The sequence below is a fragment of the Anastrepha ludens genome, chromosome 6, assembly GCF_028408465.1.
Source record: "Anastrepha ludens isolate Willacy chromosome 6, idAnaLude1.1, whole genome shotgun sequence".
NCBI lineage: Eukaryota > Metazoa > Arthropoda > Insecta > Diptera > Tephritidae > Anastrepha > Anastrepha ludens.
Window position 1 is genome coordinate 42,967,579 of NC_071502.1, and position 25,184 is coordinate 42,992,762.

Consider the following 25,184-nt stretch of genomic DNA (forward strand, 5'->3'; position numbering starts at 1 on the left):
CCAATAGAATACATACATATATTTTTAAACTTTGAATGCTTATCACCCCACATACGGAGAGTAATTGAAGTCAATAACATTATTGTATTGTACAATATACAGACATACTATTTACTTAGAACAACAAAGCTTGTAAATTCTCTTGAGATTACATGTTGCTTATTTTTTATATATCATATTTTTCTTTAACTTATGCACAATTTTTCTCGTATTGCTGCTTTAGTAGTTGTACATATAATTCAACTGTTTCTTTGTTTGTGTTTTTTCTTTCTGTTTTTGTGCTGTTTTTTTTTTCTTTAGGCATATAACGTTCGTAAAGAGCTTTGGGATCATCTTATTGATTAATTACAATAAATTTCCATCCTTTGCTGTGTTCCTACTTCAAATTGGACAATTTAAAGTTAAAATAAAAATTATTCGTTTTTTTATTTGTTCATTTTTTCTTCAGTTTCGTGTATTCAATGTATGTTGTATATTTCTTAAAAAAAAAATATTCATAGTAAATACTTATGAATCAATGGTAATTGTTTAGTTCTTGTTTCGAATATTGAACGTGCGTTTTCGGACGACATCAAGAAAATAACAATTTGTGGAACATGGACATAGTTTATCCTCGCTTAGTAAGCATTTCTTCGCTTATAGTTGCGTACGTTATTGGCCAAACAGCAGGCAAAGATGAAGCCGACCAACTGTATGTAGAAAATAAATAATAAAAATACACAAAATAAATAAAAATATTTTGAATTTTAATCAGCATATAATTAGTTCCAATTGCAATGCAAGCATTATTTCCCAACTACTCACCTCGATACCAATCAATCCTAGGCCAACATATTTGGCAGTGTCAGTGCTGAAGGACATAAATTCCTGGAATTTGCTGCGACAACCACCGTAAAAGTTCAATGGATTCATGCAGTTGTCGTTCTCGCAGCAACTTGGTGGTGGACTCTGCAGCAGCACCGCATAATCGGTGACTCCATTCTTACCGCAACATTTTAACTATAATTGAGATACATTACTTGAAGACACCGCCACACCCACATGCACGCACTCGAGCATTAACAATTCCACTTACCGAACGCTGTATGGCGTCAAAGACGCCCGTTTGGCGAGAATCCCTTTCCCAAGCCTTATCAATGACTTCACCCATGGCAGCGGTAAATTTATCCTTATTAGCCCATAAGAGTACAACAATTGTCAATTGTAGAATGAGTATGACCAACAGGAAAACGGCATAAGTCATAGTCATGCATACAGATTCGCGTATGGCACCACAACAGCCCAGGAATGAGATAAAGACTACAATCGAACCGATCGTTATGAGTACAATCGGTACAATCGCCTGTGGTGGGAAACCGACTTGGCCATCTACTTCGATGGTGCCGATGCTATTTAGAATTAACACACCAAAAACGATGCCCAAAATGCCAATGATCTGGAAGTGTAAAATTCGATAATTGTGGCTGGTTAATTATGATGGAAAAAAAATGTTTAAATGTTGCTTTAAATTTTAAAATTAGAGATTTTAAAGTACATAAATTAAAGAAATATTCTGTAAAAAACGATCCCTCCCTTTCGATCGGCAAATGGGAGTACCAGCTAGTCGAAGCAAGTTTAGCTTTTTAGAGATGTTTCTCCCTTATGGATTTACGGCAAATACATGGATATTAGAAAACACAGAATTCGTTGAAACTGATTTAATTTTAATTCTTTTTTAATTTTGAAATAATGCGCGTGATATGCAGAGTGGCTAACTTTCTACTGATCCCGGAAATCTTTCCTTTCCTTCTAATGACATCTTGTCGCCTGACTGTTGGCACCGAATTTAAGCGTCTTGCACATGTTGCCACTGTGGTGGCATCGACCATAAAGGGTTAAAAATACTGAACAAATTATTCTTTGGTTTTCTACAGCCTACCGAGAAGAGATCGTTGTTAAAAAAAAATCGATCTATCATTTGGTGTTTCATGCCCACATTGCGTTTTGAACCCGAGCATCGATAACCGATTGGAACTCTAGCTAGAAGCAGTTTAGATTCCAATTGGTGTTTGGGTGGCGAACTTCTTTGCCGAGTTTTGTTAGCGGAACGGGTCAAAAACGACACATGCTAGTCTTTGCATGTTCTCTGCCTGAAGCTATAACTAACAATAAGTTTGTTTGATTTACCAGGAATTACAAAAATAGCGAGCTTTGAGATTTCCGCCGTGTACATCATCACGCTGACAGAGTGAGAGAGTGTATAAAAAATATGTGTAGATACCCAAGAATGGTAGAAACAAGATTGCGCTCATCAGAGAGTGATGTGATGTGATGTCATCGGTGCAGTTGCGTAAGAGCGATGTGAAAATGCGAACAAGAATGCAAGAAGAAGAAAAAATTGTACAAACAACACACAAATAAATTACCCAAGTGCAACGTAACACCGATTCTGTCAAATTCACTGAGAGCAAAGTAGCGGTACCACGATTGGCGCCAGCTATAGTGAAAAGCAAATTTTGACAGAATCAGGTAATGGGCTGACGTCACTTGAGGTGTGTTTACAAATAAACTTAGATTGTGTTGGAGATACCCGCAAAAGTCAGCCAATGACACTTCGTTGCCATCTAAACAACGACTGATTGGACGAGCGTGTGAATACATATGAAATGATCGTGCAGAATTCAGCCGCCAAATCTCCAAATAAGGTGATAGCCAAAGTTCACCTCACAATTTTCTTTTTCACCATAACTAAATGGGAAACATTGTAATCGATCATCCTTGGGCGTCACCTTATTATTCTCTCCATTGTGGTGGATACTATGCTTCTAAATCTCTACTGTGAGCAACTCTCTTTTGCGAGAACGAAAATAGCATTTGTCTGTCAAAGGTTCCCACCGAAAGATTATTTTCGCATGACAGTCGGTTCGACGTTACCGCAACGACCAGCACTCATATCCGGCCAAGACTTATGGGAAATATGCTGTTTACTGCTATAACTACAACAATAACAGCGCTCTTAACTTTTGTGATTACGTGAGGTATAATTGTAGCAGAGGTCATTGCATGGAGGGCGGAATAGTTTATGAACAGTTAGTACTCTGCCACGGTTAAACACCAAAATAAAGGCAAACACTCAACGTGGGAAAATGGTATTAAAGGTTAATTACTATTACAAAGAAATTCCAAAGAGTCCCAGTAGCTCCACATGGAGTGACGCTTCCCATATACGCTTCCCTTTAAAGAGCTGCATCAACCTGTGTCTGCCGACTAAGAATGACTCAACAAAAGGGTCAATGAAACTGTAACCTCGGTGCTAAATGTATTGAATTCGAAGAATTACCAAGGGTGTATTCTATCGTTGTAGCAAAGGTGAGTGGGAGAGGGAGTCTATTTCAAAGGTCGATAAAAAAATGTTGCTAGTAACTTATTTATTTTTTTTTGTGCTTTATAGACAAGCACCACCAGGACTTAAATGCCACATATGAATTTGAATTTTCTGATTAGCATTTGAATTTGTGTAAATAATAATAGCATCAACTCCACATGTGAACTGTTTTTGTTATTTTTCTTTTTTATAAACAGAAAGGCACAAATGCGTAGCTTCAAATAAGGAACCCCAACTTTAATACACCAGACTACAGGAAACCAGCTTACATTTCCGACAGGGCGACTGGACGTGAGGTCAAACTATTGAGCAATTCGTACAAATAATGACAGCCTTGAGCTTACACTTGAGCAAACTGCACGAAGACTAAATAAATCATTTCTTAGCTAATGAAACTTATACAAAAAAGTAAACTAATAAGATATGCAAAGCGCGCAAGTGGATTCGCAAAAGGTGGCAAATACTGACGATGAATGCAAAATAAAAGTAAAGACCTCTGCGTTTGTTTTAGTGTTTGTATAAATATTTCATTGGGATTGCTATATGGGAATCTCCTTATTGGAAATTTAAACATTTATATAGGGTTCTCCAATAGGGGCTGACCGAAATTGGCAGGCTGAGATAACCACTTTGTTTTGATGGAGTCTGTCAAATGCGTTGTTCATTATTTGCTTATTACTTTTTCCAATGTACGAGGAGTACATGATAAATCTTTTTTAACGACTTGAGCGTATGGTTATCTCTTGCAGAGGTGACGTAAATTCGTCACCAAGTTGGTGAGATTTAAACCCACTCGACTTTTTCTTGCAGAATTATCTGAAATTGTTCTCTTTTCTAAGCCTATGCTAATATGTAACCGAAGCACAGATGCCCTTAAAGTCAGCCCTAAGCCAGCCAGAACCGAATAATGATTTTATTAACAAAAGCTTTGCCAATACTTTAGGCAGCTGTTTCTTTAATTGCTAATTATACTAGAATTTCTTCATTTCCTTATTTCGTTAATTTTGATCGGCTTATTTTTCACAGTATTTTTCAATGGTTACTTTTGTGTTTAAAACATTTACATTTAAAAAATTTAAATGGGTAATCGAACCATACGAAAAAAGACATTTTCCTTAAAATCAAAGTAGAACATTATTAAACGGTTACATGAAACTCTGAAAAATGTCAAGCAAGTCAACTGTCTCCATGATTTCGAAAAATAGAAATTTTTGTCGAACAATTCTTTTTTTGTTAAAAATTTTTCAAACTAAAAAAAAATTAAACCAACGGTTTTTGAAGACCTTGAGGAGTGCTTATTAATATGATTCTCAAAACGGGGTAATCTTGACTATAAGCTATATTGTACCAGATGGTTGAAGTTGAAAGATATGATATACAAGGTGGCGCAAATGGCGTCGTACGTTGATCAAATTTGACACTTGCAAACTAGGCAGCTACAGTAAACAAACATACTAGCAGTGGAGCGCGTAAAAGCCAAAATAAAGATTTTCATAACTCAAAATAATTTTTTTTTATTTCGTATAAAATGTATCCAAAAATCAATTTAATAATTAATTTTGCACCACCCTGTATTAATAAAACCAATATTAATACTTAACAAAGTAAATTGAAAGATTTTTTCAATACTAAATAAACATAACAAATTCTTCATTATGTGTAGAGACATTGTTTTAAACAAATTCGCTCAAAGTGAACTTCGCGAACTTTGCACGGTCTCTTGGAGTATGATTTAAGTGGAAAGTACATGGAAAAATAAAATAAAAGTATGCCTCTCACATTCTGCTGTTTTTATTCCATTTTGATCTGCCCCTATTGGAAACCCTATATTTACGCATGGGTGTTCTTTGCTATGTGTGTACATATTTTCACTCACTATGCACTAAATTTTATTTTTGTCTTACAACTTTTGTTGTTGTAAATTATTTTTTTTGTTGTTTTCTAGTAATTAGAGAGAATCAAATACTAATTTAAAAAACATTAAATTAAAATATATTGGTTTGTTATAAAAGACTGAAATAAAATCCATATTTTAAAAAAATGCTCTGTACACTTTATTTTGACGCTCACAGTATATTTTTTTTTCAGTTATTTAAAAGCAAAATTGGATTATTAATTTTCACCACCTTGTACAGCCTATATACATATGTATGTCGGTATGCACCTGCAAAAACGTGAAGCAAACTCAAATAAAAATTCCCCCATTGACGCATATCGTAAATATTTTGAGAGGACAAATAACGCATGCGAAATTACAAATAACGTTGACGGTCAACTCTTGGCGTACTGTAAATTATACTTCAAATATTTACTAATAATAAATATTTATAACAAAATTCGTAATGCTACACAGGAAAACCAGAGTGAGTAAGAGTTAAGGTAAGGTGAAACCTTAAGCAAAGTTTTAGTTGCATAATACGGACTACAAATAAAATTGCAAAAGGCAAGTTATTCAATACATAGTTTAAAGTGAAATATACCTTCTGCTCAAATATGAACGAGACGTTATCAATAAAACGGTCCGCGGATGACATATGGCAAAAATAAATTTTTTGTTTTTTGGTAGGACTGTTATAAGCTTACATGGCAAATTTCAGCGTGATATGTCACATAGTTTGTTTTCTGTGCTATTGTAAACAAGTCAAGCTCGAGTGTGTTCTTCGAATTCTCTTTTATGACTTCAATTGTCTCAAAATGTTTTCCACGGAGCGGCAACTTGAGCTTGGGAAACAGGAAAAAGTCAAATGGAGCCATATCAGGATAATACGGTGCTTGCGGAACGATATTAACATTATTTTTCTTCAAATAATCGCGAACAAGACGTGATATGTGAGCTGGTGCATTATCGTGATGCAAGAACCATGACTTGTTGTCCCACAATTCCTTCCTTTTAAGACGAATGTTCTCGCGCAAACGCTTTAAAACGTCTAAATAATATTCAGCGTTAACCGATTTGCGATTTGTGCGATTTTTCAAGCACAATTTCCTTTACTTTTCCGCTGTTTTCGTCTTTTACTGATGTTGCTGGACGACGTTCATGAGGCAAGTTTTCAATCGATGTTCGGCCCTCTTTGAACGATTTGTACCACTGGAAAACACGTGCACGCGATAGAGCAGAGTCCCCATAGGTTGTCTGCAACATTTTTAAGGCGTCTGAAGCCGAAATTTTGTTGGAATAACAAAATTGCAAACAAATTCTTTGTTCAACTTGAATTTCCATCGTTAAATTCGAAGAACACACTCGAGCTTGACTTGTTTACAATAGCACAGAAAACAAACTATGTGACATATCACGCTGAAATTTGCCATGTAAGCTTATAACAGTCCTACCAAAAAACCAAAAATTTATTTTTGCCATATGTCATCCGCGGACCGTTTTATTGACAACGTCTCGTTCATATTTGAGCAGAAGGTACGTACAGCTCTGAACATGAAAATAGTAGAACTTTAAAACACATATTTTGAAGTCCATTTTTTTTTCTATAAATCATACAGAAGAAACTTTCAATGCTCAATTTTAAGATGCATAGAGTTTATCTGAATAAATCTGTATGCTGCGTAAAAGACGGTTCTTTATTGGCGTCGTTATGTTTTTTAAAAATTCGTACCACAACTGATCAATTTCGACCAAAAGCAGCATCACATGCAAATTGCTAATGAGATGTTGGACTCTGTCCGGGACGACCCAAATTTGCTCCAGAGTGACATAACTGGTGACGAATCGTGGGTTTATGGTTACGACGTGGAAACCAAAGCACAATCATCTCAATCGAAGCTGCCGCACGAACCAAGACCGAAAAAAGCGCGCCAAGTTCGGTCGAATGTAAAAGTTTTGCTTACCGTTTTCTTCCATTGCAGGGGCGTTGCGCATCATGAGTTCTTGTGACAGGGTAAAACGGTCAGAAAGGAACAAGTAGGAGGAGGAGCTCCAGAAAGGAAGTAAGGTAAAATTATTAATTTTATTATTAATTTTTATATTATTTTTTTATAAAGCTGTATACCGTGAATTTTTCTGAAAATTCTGAATAAAAAGTGGATGTTTTGTGTGAAATTTTTTATTTTTTTTGGGAGTTTTATACAAAGTTCGGAGCTTTGAGTTATATGGTTTTTATTGTGGAACGCACTATAATTTTATAAAAACCACAAAAACATTAAATAGGAAAAAAATAATAGGACTATGAATAAGTTCGTGCGGTTTTTTTCGAAATTTGAAACTTTATTGACGTAAAATGGTTACAAATTTAATATTCAAAATATTGTCCATCGCTTACTACTACTTTTTCCCATCTTTCTGGCAATTCACGGATTCCCTTTGTGAAAAATTCGGTCGGTTTTGCCGCAATCCACGAATCGATCCATTTTTTGACTTCATCGTAATTACGGAAGTGCTGGTCAGCCAGGCCATGTTGCATCGATCGGAAGAGATAGTAATCGGATGGCGCAAGGTCTGGACTATACGGCGGGTGGGGTAGGACATCCCATTTGAGCGTTTCTAAGTATGTTTTGACCACTTGTGCAACATGTGGCCGAGCATTGTCATGTTGCAAAATAACTTTGTCGTGTCTATCGGCGTATTGCGGCCGTTTTTCTCGCAGTGCTCGGCTCAAACGCATCAATTGTCGTCGGTAGACATCCCCCGTAATCGTTTCATTCGGTTTCAGTAGCTCATAATACACAACACCCAGCTGGTCCCACCAGATACACAGCATAACCTTCAGGCCATGAATATTCTGCGCCGACGTCGATGTTGAAGCATGGCCAGGGTATCCATACGTTGCCCGACGTTTTGGATTGTCGTAATGGACCCACTTTTCATCGCCAGTCACAATTCGATGCAAAAAACCCTTTCTTTTGTGCCGTTGAAGCAGTTGTTCGCATGCCATAAAACGGCGTTCAACGTCTCTTGGCTTCAATTCATACGGCACCCAATGGCCTACCTTTCGGATCATTCCCATGGCTTTTAAACGTTTGGAAATGGTTGATTGATCAACTCCCAAAGTTTTTGCAACCTCTTCTTGCGTTTGAGCCGGATCTTGATCGAGCAATTCCTCCAATTCGGTATCCATGAACTTTGGCGGCGCACCCTCGCGTTCTTCGTCTTCCAAGCCAAAATCACCACTTTTAAAGCGTGCAAACCACTTCTGGCACGTTCGCTCAGATAGAGCATGCTCACCATAAACTTCCACCAAGATACGATGACTTTCGGCTGCTTTTTTCTTCATATTAAAATAATGAAGAAGAATTCCCCGCAAAAACACATTATTTGGCACGAAATTCGACATTTTCAAGTGTGGTAAAAATATTGTTGTTTACGCTTCAAATAAAAAACTTATACTGACGTTTGTGCCTTACGACAGTAGCTCTCCAATGAATGTTTGGAAATGTGGATCGATGGAATAATAATCAAGTTACGCCATCTGTTGTAAAACCGCACGAACTTATAAATAGACCTATTAGTAAAACTTGTAGTTAATCGCATGAATGTAGCTTCAAAATGAAGCCAGAACCAATTTGATAGCTCACAGCATTGTTGTTTCTTTTCCGCTCATTCCTCTTTTGTAAGAAATTTGGTGTACTTCTTATACTTTTTATACCCACTAGATACGGGTTTTGGTAAATACGATAAAATATAATTTTGTGGCGGCTAAGTTTTGCTAATGCTTATTTTTTATGATAAAAACTCTAAGGCAAGTACACTCGTATACATGCATACATACATATCTGCACATACAAATATTGGAATGATCTCATGCTTCCATGATTTCTCTTGGAATATAACATAAGAGCTACATCTCACAAAATAAAATAAGCACTAAAATTATAAAAATTGCTTTAGGTATTATATTTTTGCGATCACGGAAGAGTTTAACGAAAGTATTTCGGATTAGCAACAGTAATATCTGTTAGCCGCAACAGAATAGCCAGGCTTGAAAAACGAGTACGAAAGGCACAAATACGAGTATTTCGAAAGAAACAAAAAATGATATAAAATTATGTAGGCACAAAGAACTAAGGAAAGCAACAGAGACATACTAATTACAGTATATGTATATTTATTAACATATACTATACATAGGTACAAACTAAAGTTTTGTCGCACTTTTACCAGTCAAACGGACGCTACTGTGAAAAGCTTTGTATCAAGCAACAAGCTGCAATTTACACAACGTACTCACATTTCATTTACTTTGATTACTCATCTACATACAAATAGTGAAAATGACGCAGCAAAGCAGAAAAAACAAAAAAAAAAGCCCGTCGTGTTATAATTCAAATACTCCAACGACGCCTACATCCATGCCAACCGAGAATAATGAGGTCAAAGCAAAAGTGCCACCAGCGTATAGTAATGAGTTGAAAAATGCTTCAAATATTAAAAGAAGTGAGAAAATCAACAGGCATACAACTGAAGAACTAACGTGTCACACGAGTGTAATAAACTATGCTAATTCACATTGGTAGGGAGAAACCAGCAAAAAAATCAAATGATAAGACCTTGTAAAAACTGACACGCATGCATACATTCATTTTGGGGACCATTTGAACCTACTTAGCAAAAATGCCGAGACTGAACAGTGGGTAAAAAGAATTCGTTTGAAATTTGAAGTAAATCATTCGACTTCACAGCAATGCTAGAGAACGATTTCGGGTGTAAAAGTTCAAACAAGAGCAAAAAGCTTTCGATTCCCATTCTTTTTCTTCTTCTTAGCATCACAGTCCTTGGAGAACGATTGCTTTATTAACAACCTTTCGCCACCCGTCTCTATCTAAGGCTACTTCCTTCCACCGCCGCATGTTCAACTTTGCAGGGTCATCTTCAACGTCTTCGAGGCATCTCTTTGTGGGACTTCCTCTTCTTTGGCCTGCAACAGGGTGCAATTCAATCGCCTTTCGAGTTGTTCTCTCCTTAGGCATTCTAAACATGGCTTGGACATCTTATGCTCTGAGATTTTATAAATCTTATCACAGTTTCGATATTTGCCAAAAGTTCCAGCTCATGATTATGTATTATTCGATAAATACCGTGTCTTCAGTCCTGCAGTCTTTCTGGTACATACATTTTTCGTAAAATTTTTCTTTCGAAGACCATTAACTGATTAATGTCAGTAGTTTTAAGTGTCCATAGTTCGGAACCATAGGTAGGCACAGGGCGGATCAAGGTTTTGTATATCCTTAGCTTTTGCTACTTGTCACTAAAGAAACTCTGTCACCAATTGTCAATGACATATTCTTATTGGCTGATATTTTGATACCGAAATAGGTAAATTCCTGGTGCATATTTGGAATCAATCTGTGTTTACCAGTCTTAATAAATATTTCTATAAGAAAATTTGATTTTGAACTTCCTTCATTCGTTCAACACGGAAGTTTCCCCAAAATACTCCTCCCAAATGAATTTGTCTATGAAGAACGCATGGCACTCCTTTTTTATACAGAGAAAATGCGAAACATCGTCGAAAAAGAGATTATTAAAAAGTAACGAAAATCTTGAGCGACTTCAAACTTGCTATTTGTTAAAATAAAATTGGATTGAACAGCGTATCCAATTTTTGTTTTTTGTTAATTCTGGTTAAAAATTTTGTAGCTTTGAAGGAAATTTGTCGCATTTTTATAAATTTTGTACGAATTTTGAAACTTGGATTAAAACTTATGAGTTTCGCTATAGATTGATCTATTTTTTATGCAAATTTAATTGAAATTAAAAAAGAAAATAAACAAATAGTCAAAATAAAAAACAAATACACAAAAGTGATGCCTTTATAATAATTTCGGAGGTGCATTAGTATAGTAATTTTTTGAATTATCCCCAACTGACTTCTTCTTTATTTGCCTATTCCATTTAGAGATTGTTAGCGATCGCAACATTCTAGTATTATGCAAATTTTAAAAATTTGTAAGTACATAACGGTCTGCAAATTATTATATTGTGTTTACTAGGTTTTTACATCCGCGTGTACGAACGCCAATTACAAATAAAATGTGACACAATTTAATTGCCCTCCTGGCCCGAAATATGCGCCCCTTGTGTCATTCAGCGCCACTGGTACCTGCAGTGCTGCGAATTTGCCCTCTTTGGAATGCGTTTGAACATAGTCACGTAGCGTAATATACATATATACATTTTTTTTTAACAAAACGCGTATTATTTTAATTATGACAAAGAAATAGTAATAGGTAGTAGTAAGCCAAGCCCCATCTTTCACAATTAGATGACCACAATTTGCCAGGCAAATAAGAGCCCACAGCGATTATTACGCGACAAACAGAGACTTTGCTTCGTGTATGTACGAATATATGTAGGTATGGCATTTGTGATATTCATATACTTGAATAAAAAAAATATATACATACATACATATATTATACATACATATATTATATGTAGTTAAATTTGAAAACTTAAGCATTGAAAGTTTAATCTGCAATAGAAACATTACGGAAGCATATCCATTTCATTTACCACTGACTCGGCACACGCATTTTTCAACGACCGCGCCAGGCACCCACAGACGGTTGCCATACATGAATACATCCACACATGCACATTTATATATACATTTATGCATATATACACAGTTTTGTTTACTAAACATCAGCTAACTTTATTTAATCCATTCACTGCCGCTGCCACTAACATCTAGCTGCTGCCGGCGTCAACGTGGTGGAAAAGTGCAAACAAACGCTTTGAGTTTAACTAAACAAATCTTAATAGGCGCGCAGCACGTTAATTATCACACAAACCCAGACAGCCAGGTTCGCGAATTGTTGCCGCTTGGCACTGCAAATTCAAAGATGTTTGTTAAAATGGTGACAGAGCTAATATATGTACATAGATATAAGTACAAGGTTTTACGCCTCATAAAAGTACGTTCATATAGGCAGTAATTAGTAATAAATCCAGAAAAATTAATCTACCCGTTCACATATGGCAGATGTTTTTCATCGAAATTGGTTTGATGGAATATTTTAGTATTTGTATTTAATTATTATTAACGATATGAAAAAAAGGCAGAGAGAAGCAATAGTTAATTGAATTGCGCAATTTGCTGCTAGTAATAGGCAGTTGAAGGAGACCATAAACGACGTCTACTGAGGTTTGCAAAAAATTATGGCAGCAATACGCATGCGAAATCCGATACCAGATTATATAATAAGCAAAAAGGGGTCAAAGTGAGTATGGGTACTCGCTTTTTCTGTAATATGAATGCTTAACTAATAAAATCTAACAAAAATTGCAGAAGATGGAACGATGAGCTGTATGAGCTTTACGACGACATAGACATAGTGCAGCGAATGAAGATCCAGCGGCTACGTTGTCCGAGTCATGTCGTCCGAATCGATACAAACGCTCCGGCTCTTGGAAGTATTCGATGCGGTACCAGCTGGTGGTAGCAGAGGAAGAGGAAGACTACGTTGGAAAGATCAGGTGGAGAAGAACTTGGCGGCACTTGGTGTTTCCAACTGGTGCCGATTAGCGCGAGAAAGAAACGACTGATGCGCTTTGTTAAACTCGGCCAAAATCGCGTAAGCGATTATCGTGCTAATCAAGAGGAAAAACAACAACAAAAATTGTATTAAAATTATGTCTACAAACATATTTTCTTTGCCGGCATGTATTTTTTTAGTTCTTATAATAATTATTGCAGCAATGTTCCCTTTGGTACGCACAGTTCTTTGTCTTGTTGATGGTTTTGAATTGATAAGAATAAAATTTGTGCGAAAACGAACAATAACTGCACGAATTACTTCGCCGATTATCTTGACCGTAAAATGGACGAAGTGTTCTATGAACCTCGCGAACAGATATTTTTTTATTCCAAAGTAAATTTCCACAATTTGGAAGCCTTGTTCTGGCTTTAAACGATTCATGATGGCTTGCCAATCCAATATGCTCCAATATTCTGAAGGTTGCTTTGAAGCCGTGAGCAGACAAACATACATACCATACGTTTCATACCACGGACGTTTCAACAGGACTCTCGGCACCGTCTCACAAATCTCGAGTCAACCAAGAATGGCTAAAAAACAAACTTCCGAACTTCATAATGTCCACACAATGGCTCTCCAATTCACGAAACGGGAATCCGATTGATTATTCTCCTTGAGACATTTTGATGAGCAAGGTCCGAACTAAAAGATTCACCGGTCCCGAGGCGCTGAAAAAAGCCAGTGCCCGCGAGTGGGCCAAAATACCTGCAAGTCACATGCGGGCAGCTTGCGATTCGTTTCTGGACCGTCTCAAGACCATAGACGAGGCAAAAGGTGGTCATGTCGAGCAAAATTAAAGTGGTTCTTAATTTTGGATTATTTTCAAACATTTTTTACTTTGAATTGAATAAAAGTAATTTTCCAAACTAAATTTATGCAGTTTTTAATTGTTTGCACTTCGAGTACAGGACGCTGTAATTACTTTCCATGACTACTAATTAAAATAATACAATATAAAAACACATTTTTATTGAAACAAATGCCTCAGATTTGCAGGATAAATGAGCATTTTTTGGGCCTGAAACCAGGTAAGCCCATTTCAATTTCCAAAAAATGGTTTCGTAAACAAAAACAAAAAATCCAGTTTTTTCATCTGCCTGTGGTTTGTTTTGTTTTCTACAGCAAAACGAATTATGGATAAATAAGCACGTATGTACTATACATTAATGTATGTATGTATGCGTACATGTATGTATGTCTACAAAATCACGACCGGCATTGAAATTTACATACACATTTGTAAGGCGTTCGTGCTCACTTTCCGTTAATGATTAAATTTCAGTGCCATGTGAAGCAATTGTGTTTCATTTTTGCAATTTAGAAAAGCGTTTTTTCCGGGAATTGTAATTTTTCACTGAAACGTAAATGAAAATATTCGATGCTAGCAGCTATAATAATAATAGTAATAGAGACAACTTCCTTTAATTTCAAGATGTCTGGCTCGTTCTTAGCGTGCGATAATCTAGTAATCTAGTTCTTTCTCTAAGTCAGACAGTTAGCCCACTGGAATGTTAGAATATCGATTAAATAACTAATCTACTTACATATACATCCGTACCAGGGATAAGTGTGGATAGCTTACTTATCATAATCAATTAATTTATATGTATAGAAAATTGAGTTTATGGGGGATGTTTTTCAATAAAAGCTTTTATTTCGTACATACATAAGTACATATTTATTATTCATTATAAACATAGACAGCGTAAATCGAAATCTCAAACTTTTTAAAAAACTTAAGAAACATGGGAAAAATTTAATCAAAATGTCATGTTTTTTATACTAAAATTGTATTGTGCTGAAAAATTTCATACTGAAAAAAACTCTAAAAAATCGAAACAAACAAACAAATTAAAAAACAAAAAAAAAAAAAAACTTTTTAATATCATCGAAATATCAAAAGTTTTAATCACATTCTTCATATTAAAATTGTATAAGCTACAAAATTGCATGAATTTTACTGAACTTTCGCTAATGTTTTAACTTTTTACAAAATATTTTGGAAGTAATAAATTTTTACGATTTTTGTTGGTAAAGCAAGTATATTTCTATAATAAAAAAAACAATAGAAAACACATAGGCACTGCTCAGCCGGTAAGGCGAAGCATTAGTTTGGGGAAAAAGAAATCTATTATTTTCTCGATAGATGGCTGTAGTGGTTGATATCTCATCTCGTGATGTATCTAACAAACAATTTAAAGTTTATGCTCGTTGTCAAGGTGAGGTTTAACACTAAAAAAATTCTTTTGCAGTTTTTTGCTTGTTCCATACAGATGTGAGTTACAGGGTGTTAACAATGGAAGTCAACAAAGAGAAAATTCGGTACATTTTACAGTTTTTCTGTAGGCCGCTGAAATCGTGAATGGTATTTATGGTGCAGATACTGTAGTAAAAGCTAATTACTTGCAATTTTGGTTTCGTCGTTTCTGTTCAGGGATTTTTTTGTTACAGAAAAGGTTGATAATATCAAAAATGTCGATAAAATCACAGAAATAATCAAAGTTCACCGGCATGTTAGTAGTCGTAGCAACGCACAGGAGCTAAAGATCGACCAAAGAACAGTTCAAATCATTTGCACACAAATTTTACGCAAAAATAATATTAGGTGGCCCGCTGTTTGGTCGATAGATCCCGCAAAAGTGTACTCTAGTCGATTCTAGCATAACCTACGCGTCAGAAACCAAGCTTGGACACATGGTAAACAAACTGCTTTGACACATAAGTGATTTTGTTTAGGTATCATATATATACTTTGGTTTTGTGAAAATGTCTGATTTTGTGCCGAATAATCGTCATTTGCGGGAAGTGTTGATTTTCCTCTTTCATTCGAAAAAAACGGTGGCTGAAGCGCATCGAGAGCTACAAAAAGTTTATGGAGATGCTGCTTTAAGTGAAACAACGTGCCAAGATTGGTTCCGTCGCTTCAAAGACCGTGATTTTAATGTTGACGACCGTCCGCGTGAAGGAAGGCCAAAAACCTTCGAAGACGCTGAATTGGAGGCATTGCTCAATGAGGATCCGTGTCAAACGCAAGAAAAGCTTGCTTCAGTATTAGGAGTTAACCGCCAATCCATTTCCAAGCGATTGCATGCTTTGGGAATGATTCAGAAACAGGGGACTTGGGTTCCTTATGAGTTAAAACCAAGTGATGTTGAACGTCGATTTTTCGCCTGTGAACAACTGCTCCAGCGGCAAAAAAGGAAAGGTTTTCGCATAGTGAGGGGTGATGAAAAATGGATTTATTACAGCAATCCAAAGAAAAGAAAGTCATGGGGACTGCCCGGTCATGTTTCTACGTCGCCACCTCGGTCGAATATTCACGCTGCGAAGGTTATGCTATGTATTTGGTAGGACCAAGGTGATGTTAATTATTATGAACTGTTAAAACCAAGCGAAACCATCACTGGGGGTCGGTATCGACTTCAATTGATACGATTTAGCCGAGCACCAAGCGAGAAGCGGCCGCAAGACGCGGAGAGGCATGAAAAAGTGGTTCTACAGCATGACAACTCTCGGCCTCACGTTGCCAAACCAGTTAAAACCTACCTGGAAGCACTGAATTGGGAAATCCTACCCCACCCGCCATATTCTCCAGATATGGCGCCGTCCGATTATCTCCTGTTCCGATCGATGGCACATGACCTAGCTGACCAGCAGTTCCATTCATATGAAGACATCAAAAAATGGTTTGTGGATAGCCTCAAAAGATGAACAGTTTTACCGCGACGGTATACGAGATCTACCAGAAATATGGGGAAAAATAGTAGCCAGCGATGGACAATACTTTCAATGATTCACTTGTAACCATTTTTTCAGAATAAAGTTGTATTTTCATCAAAAAAAACAACTTAGTTGCGCACCTAATAATAAAAAATAATAATAAACAGTTGTTGAGATCAGATGAACAGCAATTCGATAATCCTGCAAACTCTTGGCCACAACAAGCCGATTCCCGCCAGTACGCACAGTATGACGAAGGTGTTGTTTACCGATAAGCCACTCTTATGCAATTTTTACACAAACTTTCACACAAAGGTGGAAAGATTGAAGCATTTCGATCAAAAACAGTTATTTACCTTAAATGAGTTGTTTGGACTTTGGACAAATCTGTCTCTAATATTTCCCAACATCGTTCAAGCATAAAGTGATTTAATCAGTTTCGAGGAAATACGATACGCGTATTGACTGAAAGCCAATGAGCGCCAACAAGTCGCCAAGTCGATGGCAGAGTATGTATGTAGGTGATTGAAAACTTGTTTGTATGCAAATATATAACAAATGTATGTTCGGTTGTAGGTATGGGTTAATTACATGTCATATACCCGCACTATGAATTAATGTAATTGTGTAACACATGCACACTTATGCTCAAATAATTAAGGGGGGAAGCTGGTCTATAATTTTGAAAAAATCGAAAAAATTTTTTTTTGTCTTAAAAGGTGCTTTAGGGTCTTAGAAATAATATACCAAATGAGGGATGCCAGCAAAAATGTCTAAATGCCCAAATTTTTCATTCGACGGCAGTGCCTCGCAGGTATGCCCCGAACGCTACTTACAACTTTAAACGCGTTTTTCTCGAAATCACTTTTTTTAAACTGGCCGAAGACATAACTCGAACAAATCTTTACCGATTCTTACGAAATTTTGACAATACATTCGAAATACCTTTCTCCGGAGACGTACGTAGGATTTTTTATTTATATTACATAGATTTTTTTTTTAATCAACAATTTTATGTCGTTCTTTATAGTGAAAATTGTAACTTTTTGTTCAAACGTGCACCATTTCGCGAAAAAACAAAATATCGAAAAAATCCTACGTACGTCTCTTTCTGTTGTTATATAGAAACTAAAAAAATTTTATTTTTTGATCCAGGACAAAAATTAAGGAGTTTACGTCTTCGGCAATGGACCCACTAGAAAAAAAGGCGCCTTAGGAGAACTGCTGGACAGCGGCCATTTTGAAATTAATTCAGACGAAAAATTTTGTATTTGTACCATGAAAGCTATATTATTAAACCTATTTCACAGATTTTCGATTGATTCCTTTGTTGAGTCAAAATAAATTCATAAAATATGCCCATTTTTTGCGCTCTAGACCAGCTTCCCCCCTTAAGTCAAGTTAAAGACTTCCGAACAAGTACTTCTATGGTTGAAAACGCTCAGCATCGTATGCAAAAAAAAATTGAGAAAATTCAATACCATTTTGGAGTGATTTTCAACTAACACTTTGTTATAATAGAATTTAGTGGGCTATAAAACTGCATAACCGGAAAATTTTTAAAAATTCTGATTAAAAAGTTGAAAACCTTGAAGAAAATTTATTAAATTTTTATTACAATAGTTTTGCACAAAATTTGGTTTTTGGGTTTTTTTAAAAGGTTTTTGTTATACAATTAGCTATTTTATTATTTTTTTAATTAACAAACAAAAAAATTTAGCATGACAAATATTGCGAACAGTGAAAAAAGATAAAGTGACTTAATTCTGTGAGCAAAGGCGTATGTCACACTATTCCACATCCGTCACACTATGCCCATCATATGTGACATTACACAAGGGGAGATCCTACTCGTTTCCTCCCTTCACATGCCTTTGCATAGCAACATCAACGTCAAACGCCGCAGCATCCTGTGCAAATTCGCACACAGCAGCAATCTATTGGTAGGCAACACTCACACACAAAATTTGAACCCTTATCAAATCGGCTCACTGAACACTTTCACTCTTTTTTGTGTTTCTATGCATATGTAGCTCCATACACATGTACGAGTTCATATTGAGGTGATGACATGTTGCATTCAGCGTTTCATGATGCCGCAAGCCCATAGCGCTAGCTTTGACAGTAGCTGCAATAAATATAAGTATGTCCCTACGATCAGCACACATATGTACCTATTATTCTTTGGTGAGTAAAAATGATACTATTTTGCTTCTTTTTTTCTTGTTTTTGAAGCCACAAGCAGTCAAGCAAACAAAGAAACTTTTTTGTAGAAGTAACTACTCCAAACGGAAGGATGTTGTCGCTTATGTGTAAGTGCGAGTATTGTGTATGAATATCTGTCTGTATGGATGTGCGTGTGTGTGTGTTGAGCTGTAGAATCAAGTCAAGTAATGACCTACTTTAGGAAGGGATGGCGGCAGCTTAGAACACCATCTATCTTTACGCTTACGTGTACAAGTATTTTCGTCGCTGTTGTTGTTTGTTGTTTATTTATATTATTTATGTTATGCTACTACCACTACTATTACAGTTGTTGACAATTAAATTTTTGGTGTCAGCAAACTGTGTGCCTACCTTAGGGCTATTATTTTTGCCATTTTTATCACACTCAACCAACAAACAGTCGACCGGTTCTCCATCCACCACCCGTCGGACTTCAGTTCCGTTTTTGTGTTTTTGTATACTATATAAATCATGTCAGAATTTATGAATTCTTTTCAATACTTTATTATTTTACGTACAAGCACGTCATCATTTCTGCCTCTAAGGCTATTGACCAATATTGCAGCTGACTGAGTTCTATGTAAGGAAAAAAAAAAAAAGAGTTCTGTGTAAGGAAAAAAGGTTCTGTTTCCCCAATATGTGGATTTCGCAATAGCGCAGGTTCAAAGAAATAAGTAAAATCACAGTTTTGAGGTAGCGCAAACATCTTTCATAATGGAATTAACGAACTTAGTGCATAAAATATCGCTTGATTCTGTGCCCACAGATTGCCGAAACCAATCCTAGCACACTAGATGACTGTAACCATGATGCTATGTAAGAAATTCCGGCTGAGATGTTACTGCAGGAACAACCCATGCAGGCACTTGCTTGAGGCTGAGCGACTTCTCAGTCATGGCAGGAGGCTTCTCTTCAACTTTACCGACGAGATCCAGAATATAAAACGACACCCACTGGACTTTCCAGTATATAGACAAGTCATAAAAGGCATTCATCGAAAGTCTCTAACCACTTTCTTGAATCCCGCCTCATGAGTGCTGTCAGCGGAGTCACACCACCAACCAGCGCAGAAGAAGAAAAGCTGCAGCTGCTCCGTAAGACCAGCGCCATCTTAGTACAATTGCGTTCAGAATATTGTAGTAGGTTAAATTCCTGCATATTTTGAATCGTCCAACATATTCAACATATGGTATATCCGGCATATGAATGTGCCTCGCACGACACTAACCATCTATTTACTTGGCAAGTTACTTTAATCTACCGGTAGATGGGATTGACGATGACGAGGGTAGCTTCACCATACCCGGCAAGGCTTCATAAACTGCTACAACAACAACAATGGTAATCATACAGCGCCTACACCCAGTACATTAATAGTGAAGCTGAAATGATTAGCCCGACAAAACAATAATCAAGCAAGAAACTTCAGTATTATGTTTCTTTTGCCCCTTGTTTTTGTATTATTTTTCATTGAGATTTGTGATCGCCTAGCTCGCTACTTCTCGAATGAGTTTCGAATTAAATCAGTCTGGCCTGCTGTTGCTCACCGACCAGCTCTACCGATATCTTCTGCCATCCAGTTTCGCGGTCGTATTTTCAATATTGCCGCTTTCTTAACAGAGTTCTCTTTTAATTCAGAAACGGTAGCAAGTTCGCTTTTCATCTAATAAGGGCTTCGGTGCACTGAAATATACCAGGTAACGAAAAGTCGCACGAGGGTGTAAAGAAGCGGTTAGTCATGTCGCTGGCTTTCTGTAAGATCTTGATTAGGGAATTCCTCCTAAGACTACAAGAGAAGCGGAAGGGAAGTGGCTATACATAAGTACCTACGATACAACCAAGCTATTATGACCGGAGTGGACCATAAAAAGGCGTCAGAAGCACTCACACTAAATGGGAAAGATCAATCCATAGTCATTGAAATATTATTATTATTCATTTTTCATTAAACTTAAAATAAATAAAAAAAAAAATAATAGAATAATAGAATACACAATACCAGGGCTTGAAAGCCATCAGCAAACCGACGGAGTATTCATCACAATGACTTTTGTAGAAACTACGAAGACGAAGAAGAGCCAGAAACCTCAAGGAATCTACTTTGCGATTGCCACGCTATGCTGTAGAAGGTAAATATTTCTCAGTACACCGTTTCGAAATAAAGTAAATCTAAGTCCAAATTAACACACCTTTTTCCTTCTAAATAATAAGGACGACCAGCGGCATTCACTCAGAAGTGCAGCAGCTGAGCCTAAGCCTACGGCTACCTGACTACTGCGAAGCTGTAGCTTTCAAGATGAGTTAACAGCTATAAAATAAGCTACATTCTGAGGTCAGGGACTCGCACAGGGTAGCACCATCGAACATTATCTACTCTGACAGTCAAGCTACCATTAAATCTATCTAGTGCAATAATATTTTGTCTCTACAATTCAATGTAGAGCTGACATTAGCTATCTCGCAGTGCACCACGAACGACATCCGGGTATCAGAAATATTCCTAGCTATTATATCGCGTAGCCAGCGCGGCTACAAGAGGAAATCATCTTAAATCAGCCAAGTCTGCCCAGTAAGTGGGAATTCTTTTAACTTTAAGCAAGTTCTGGACAACAATATATGGACCACGGAAACCACCTGTGTAGAACCTAAACAGATCTGGCCCAGAATGGATGAAAACAGAAGTAGGTCCCCCATCAATCTAGACCGGCCTTCCATTACTAACTACAGTGGTGGAAGATATGGAGAACTTTAAATATTTTCTCTGCCACTTTCATGCACAATACGACATCGCTAGAGAAGTAAGAGTTTAGCTTCTCTACATGTCCGCGACCATTCACAAAATTGCATAGTTTATTAGAGAGACGAAGTGGTTCACAACATGGGGAACTAGAGAAGGAACTTGAGCATAAGCTAGGTCCATCACAACGGGTCTCCAGTCCAAAGTGAGCCTTTCTACATCCTCGTGGAGAGTGACAACCCCCATTGACTGACCTATGTCTCTCCTTTACACTTATATCGCCTTCAACTGGGAATTTAAATGTCCGCTATTTCCTTTGATCAAATTCCTTTCCACCAACTACTTTATTGAGGTTTCACAGAATTTTTTGAACTCCTGAAGCGCGTCCAAAATACGAGCTCAACTACAAATGTCCTTATTATGACAAAAATATATGTAATTTTGCGCAAATAGCTATGCATTACCCTTGGGGGGGAGGAATAATGACAACATTATGTGGGAATTTGAGTACTCAACGGTACGCTCGACATATGTAGATTGGGGGACATTTGTCGCATGCTTGAATAAAAAAGGCACAAACTATGCTGAATTGTAATCACAACAACGGGGACAAAAGGCTCAGGCAAATAAATTCACATACTAGACCAAATCAACATGTATGCTCATTTTGTATGTATGCGTGTATGTATCATACTTATGCAGGAATATGTATGTACATAAGTTGACGCCTTAATTTCCCACCGCTTTTGTTGACTGTACTGCGAGCACAGAGAATTTTGAACAGACAGACAATGGTTTAGTGCTATTAGCGTTTTCTGGCGCCAAATTGTGGCATTAACAGTCGATGGCGTCAGAAGCTTTGGCCAGATAAAAATTTAGTTTGATATTCGGTTAAACTCATACCAAGAATTCTTTACATTTTTTCTTCTCCCTATTCTATACATACCATAAGTAGGAGTATGTTATTTACATACATTTTTTTATTTTTTATTTATTTATTTACTTTTTGTTTTTTCGGAGGAATATACAGAAGTTTCGTGTAAGGATAGCCATGAAATGAAGTTTGAATTAAACGGAGTATGGCGTCATTGCAAATGAAGTAGCGCATACTGGCCGTGAAACAAACAAATAAATTAGGAGTTATGCATAGCTAACACGTATCAGCCTGTTTAACCGCCCAGTTTACTGCGTATTTTATAACTTTCATTTATTTTAATTTTTTTTATGTTTTGTTTTTTGTGGCTAGTACAATTGCCGTCGAAGTCAGAAAAATAAAAAACCGTGTAAACACATTTTTCATAAATTATGTAGGACATTGTTTCTGTGCAAGTAATATCTTTTATATCTTATAATAGTTTGTTTTTTACACTTACAGTGATGCCAGATTGGTAATGGTAATGGTTGTACGGGTTAGGCAAAGACTCGTATGCACTGCAATCAAATTGATCAATTGTACGCCCCTAAGTGCTTAATTTTTTATTATTTTGTATTGCAAAGAATCGAACCGTCTCCTTAGGATGGAGCATTTCTAAGTATTCATCCAGTAGGCATCCATTCATTTTGTAGGCACGAGCCCAGGATTCTGTCCCTCTTGTGACCTAATGCGTCACAATTGGTTGTTAAGTGTTCCATGGACTCCTTTTCATCACAGCAGAACCTGCATAAACTAGTGCTAGATAGTCGTATTGTATTGAAATGTTTATAGCAGGCAAATTGGCCTGTAAGTGCTCCACAGAGTAACCGAAAGCCCTTTTTATCTAGGGTTAGAGCAGATGGTTTTTATTTGGATCTATTGTTTTTTTGTTTTTTTGGTTTCCTATTTTAGGTTTTCTTTGTTAAAGCTGAAATATGGGGTTCGTCCAATAAATGGCCCATCCGCCCCTTTTTTGACATAAAAAAGTCTGCCTTCTCATTTCCTTCGTGTCCCTCATATCTTAGTACCCAATTCAGGGAGACCTGATTAAGAGGCGCCAGTTTGTTAAGTGCATTCTTACGCTCTATAAGGACTTTTGAGTTAAACGTAAAACTAATCAAAGCTTTGAAGACTGATTGACTGTCCGAAAGTATTTGAATTCTTACATTTCCGAACCATCTTTTGGATACGATTTCCACTGTTTCCATTATGGCGAAGAGCTCCGCATGAAAACGTGTAGTGTCAATACTTAGTGTTAAAGATTTGTCTGCTCTAGGACTCATTATTCTTGCTCTTACCCCCTGGAGCGTTTTGGATCCATCTGCATTCCAGTTTTGAGAGTCATCATGTAGCCATGTTGGGCTAGTGCTCCATTCTTCCCTAGATCGGAAAATAAACTTGTATTTCTAAGTAAAATTGAGTACGGGTTTTATGTGGTCATTCGCCGGGGTCATGCATGCTCAACCTCGTTTAAGATATTGAGGTGTCCAGTAAGACCTCCTGATTTAAAATTTTATGGCATATGAAAGGAGAGTGCTTGCATAGCAGCTTCCTCTTGTATTGCTAAGTGTAGCGGTGGTAGATTTAAAAGCGCTTCCATGCCTGCAGTTGGCGTAGTTCTCATAGCCCCTGTTATACTTAGGCACACCAGCCTTCGTTGTCTACACAGTTTTGATATAGCTGTAATTTGATTGTTTTTTGTACTTGCTAGTTTGTACCGACAAAAAAAATGTATAGCAATTGTAATTCCAAGAGATCCAGAGAAAATCTCTACCCTAATCAGTAGCTTTACTGGCTGTATGACCGTTCATCACACACACAGCTATACCACCACAGGTAGGAATCTTTGAGAAGTCTTCGAACGACAACTAATTACACTCTGGGACTAAATGGGACGAAAAAAAAACATTATAGCGATTATGAAAGAGAAAGAGCTGTAAAATATTGCACGAATGCCGTTCTGGGCCTAAGCGCACAATTTCTTTGCACTGCATTGGAGTTTTTCTAATTTGCCCTCAAGTTGATCTAAATTATTAGAAAAAACTCATAAATCTACATTTAATTAATATTATTATTTATTATTATTAATATTCTCTTTAAGAGGTTATAATAAATTTGAAGGGCGCATATTTTTGTGGAACATTTTAACCAAATATTCCCTAACTGTCTGGGTAATTTTGACCCTGATTTTCAAAAATTTTTTAAGATTTCAAGTTTGTAGGGTCGATGATGGTTTAAAATGTTCCACAAAAATATTCCTCGGAAAATTTCAGTAGGGGTCTTCTAAGACGAAAGCAGTGTGCGTTACCAGCAAAGTACACCATTAATTATTTATCTAAAGTATTATACGGAACTCACATATTTCGTATATAACAAATGCTTCAAATGTGCTTAAATTTTCGTGTTACCGTAAGAAAGTCAATGTTATTCTAATGCTAACTAATTCCTATGAAAAACAACATTGCTCAAGTAGGCATTTGTGAAAATCCAAATAGATATGTGCCACTTTTAAATTTTGTTTTTTTTTATATTTTTTTTTTGTGAAAGTGTTAATAATTTGGTACTATTTTCATGAGAATGGCATTATTTTCTGGTTAATAATTTGGTACTATTTTCATAAAATCGGTGCTATTTTCTTAGCTACTATAAGTAATTTTAGGTCTTCAGAATAAGCTCACCCACCGATCGGTACACCTTTGTACCCAAGATAAATACAGAATGACCCATTTCAGTTT

General features: G+C 36.6%; 1 protein-coding gene across 2 annotated transcripts in view; it reads right to left on the reverse strand.

Annotated features, from left to right (window-relative positions):
* Positions 1-233: 233 nt before the first annotated feature.
* The window catches only part of LOC128868420 (23 kDa integral membrane protein), a 63,144-nt gene continuing 38,193 nt past the window's right edge, over positions 234-25,184 (reverse strand). For both annotated transcript variants that reach the window (XM_054110495.1, XM_054110496.1), the window contains exons 3-5: positions 1,076-1,435; positions 805-999; positions 234-689 (exon numbers count right to left, since the gene is read on the reverse strand). In XM_054110495.1, coding sequence (XP_053966470.1) covers positions 618-689; positions 805-999; positions 1,076-1,435 — 627 coding nt within the window. In that variant the 3' untranslated portion in view covers positions 234-617. The remainder of the gene's footprint in view (positions 690-804; positions 1,000-1,075; positions 1,436-25,184) is intronic.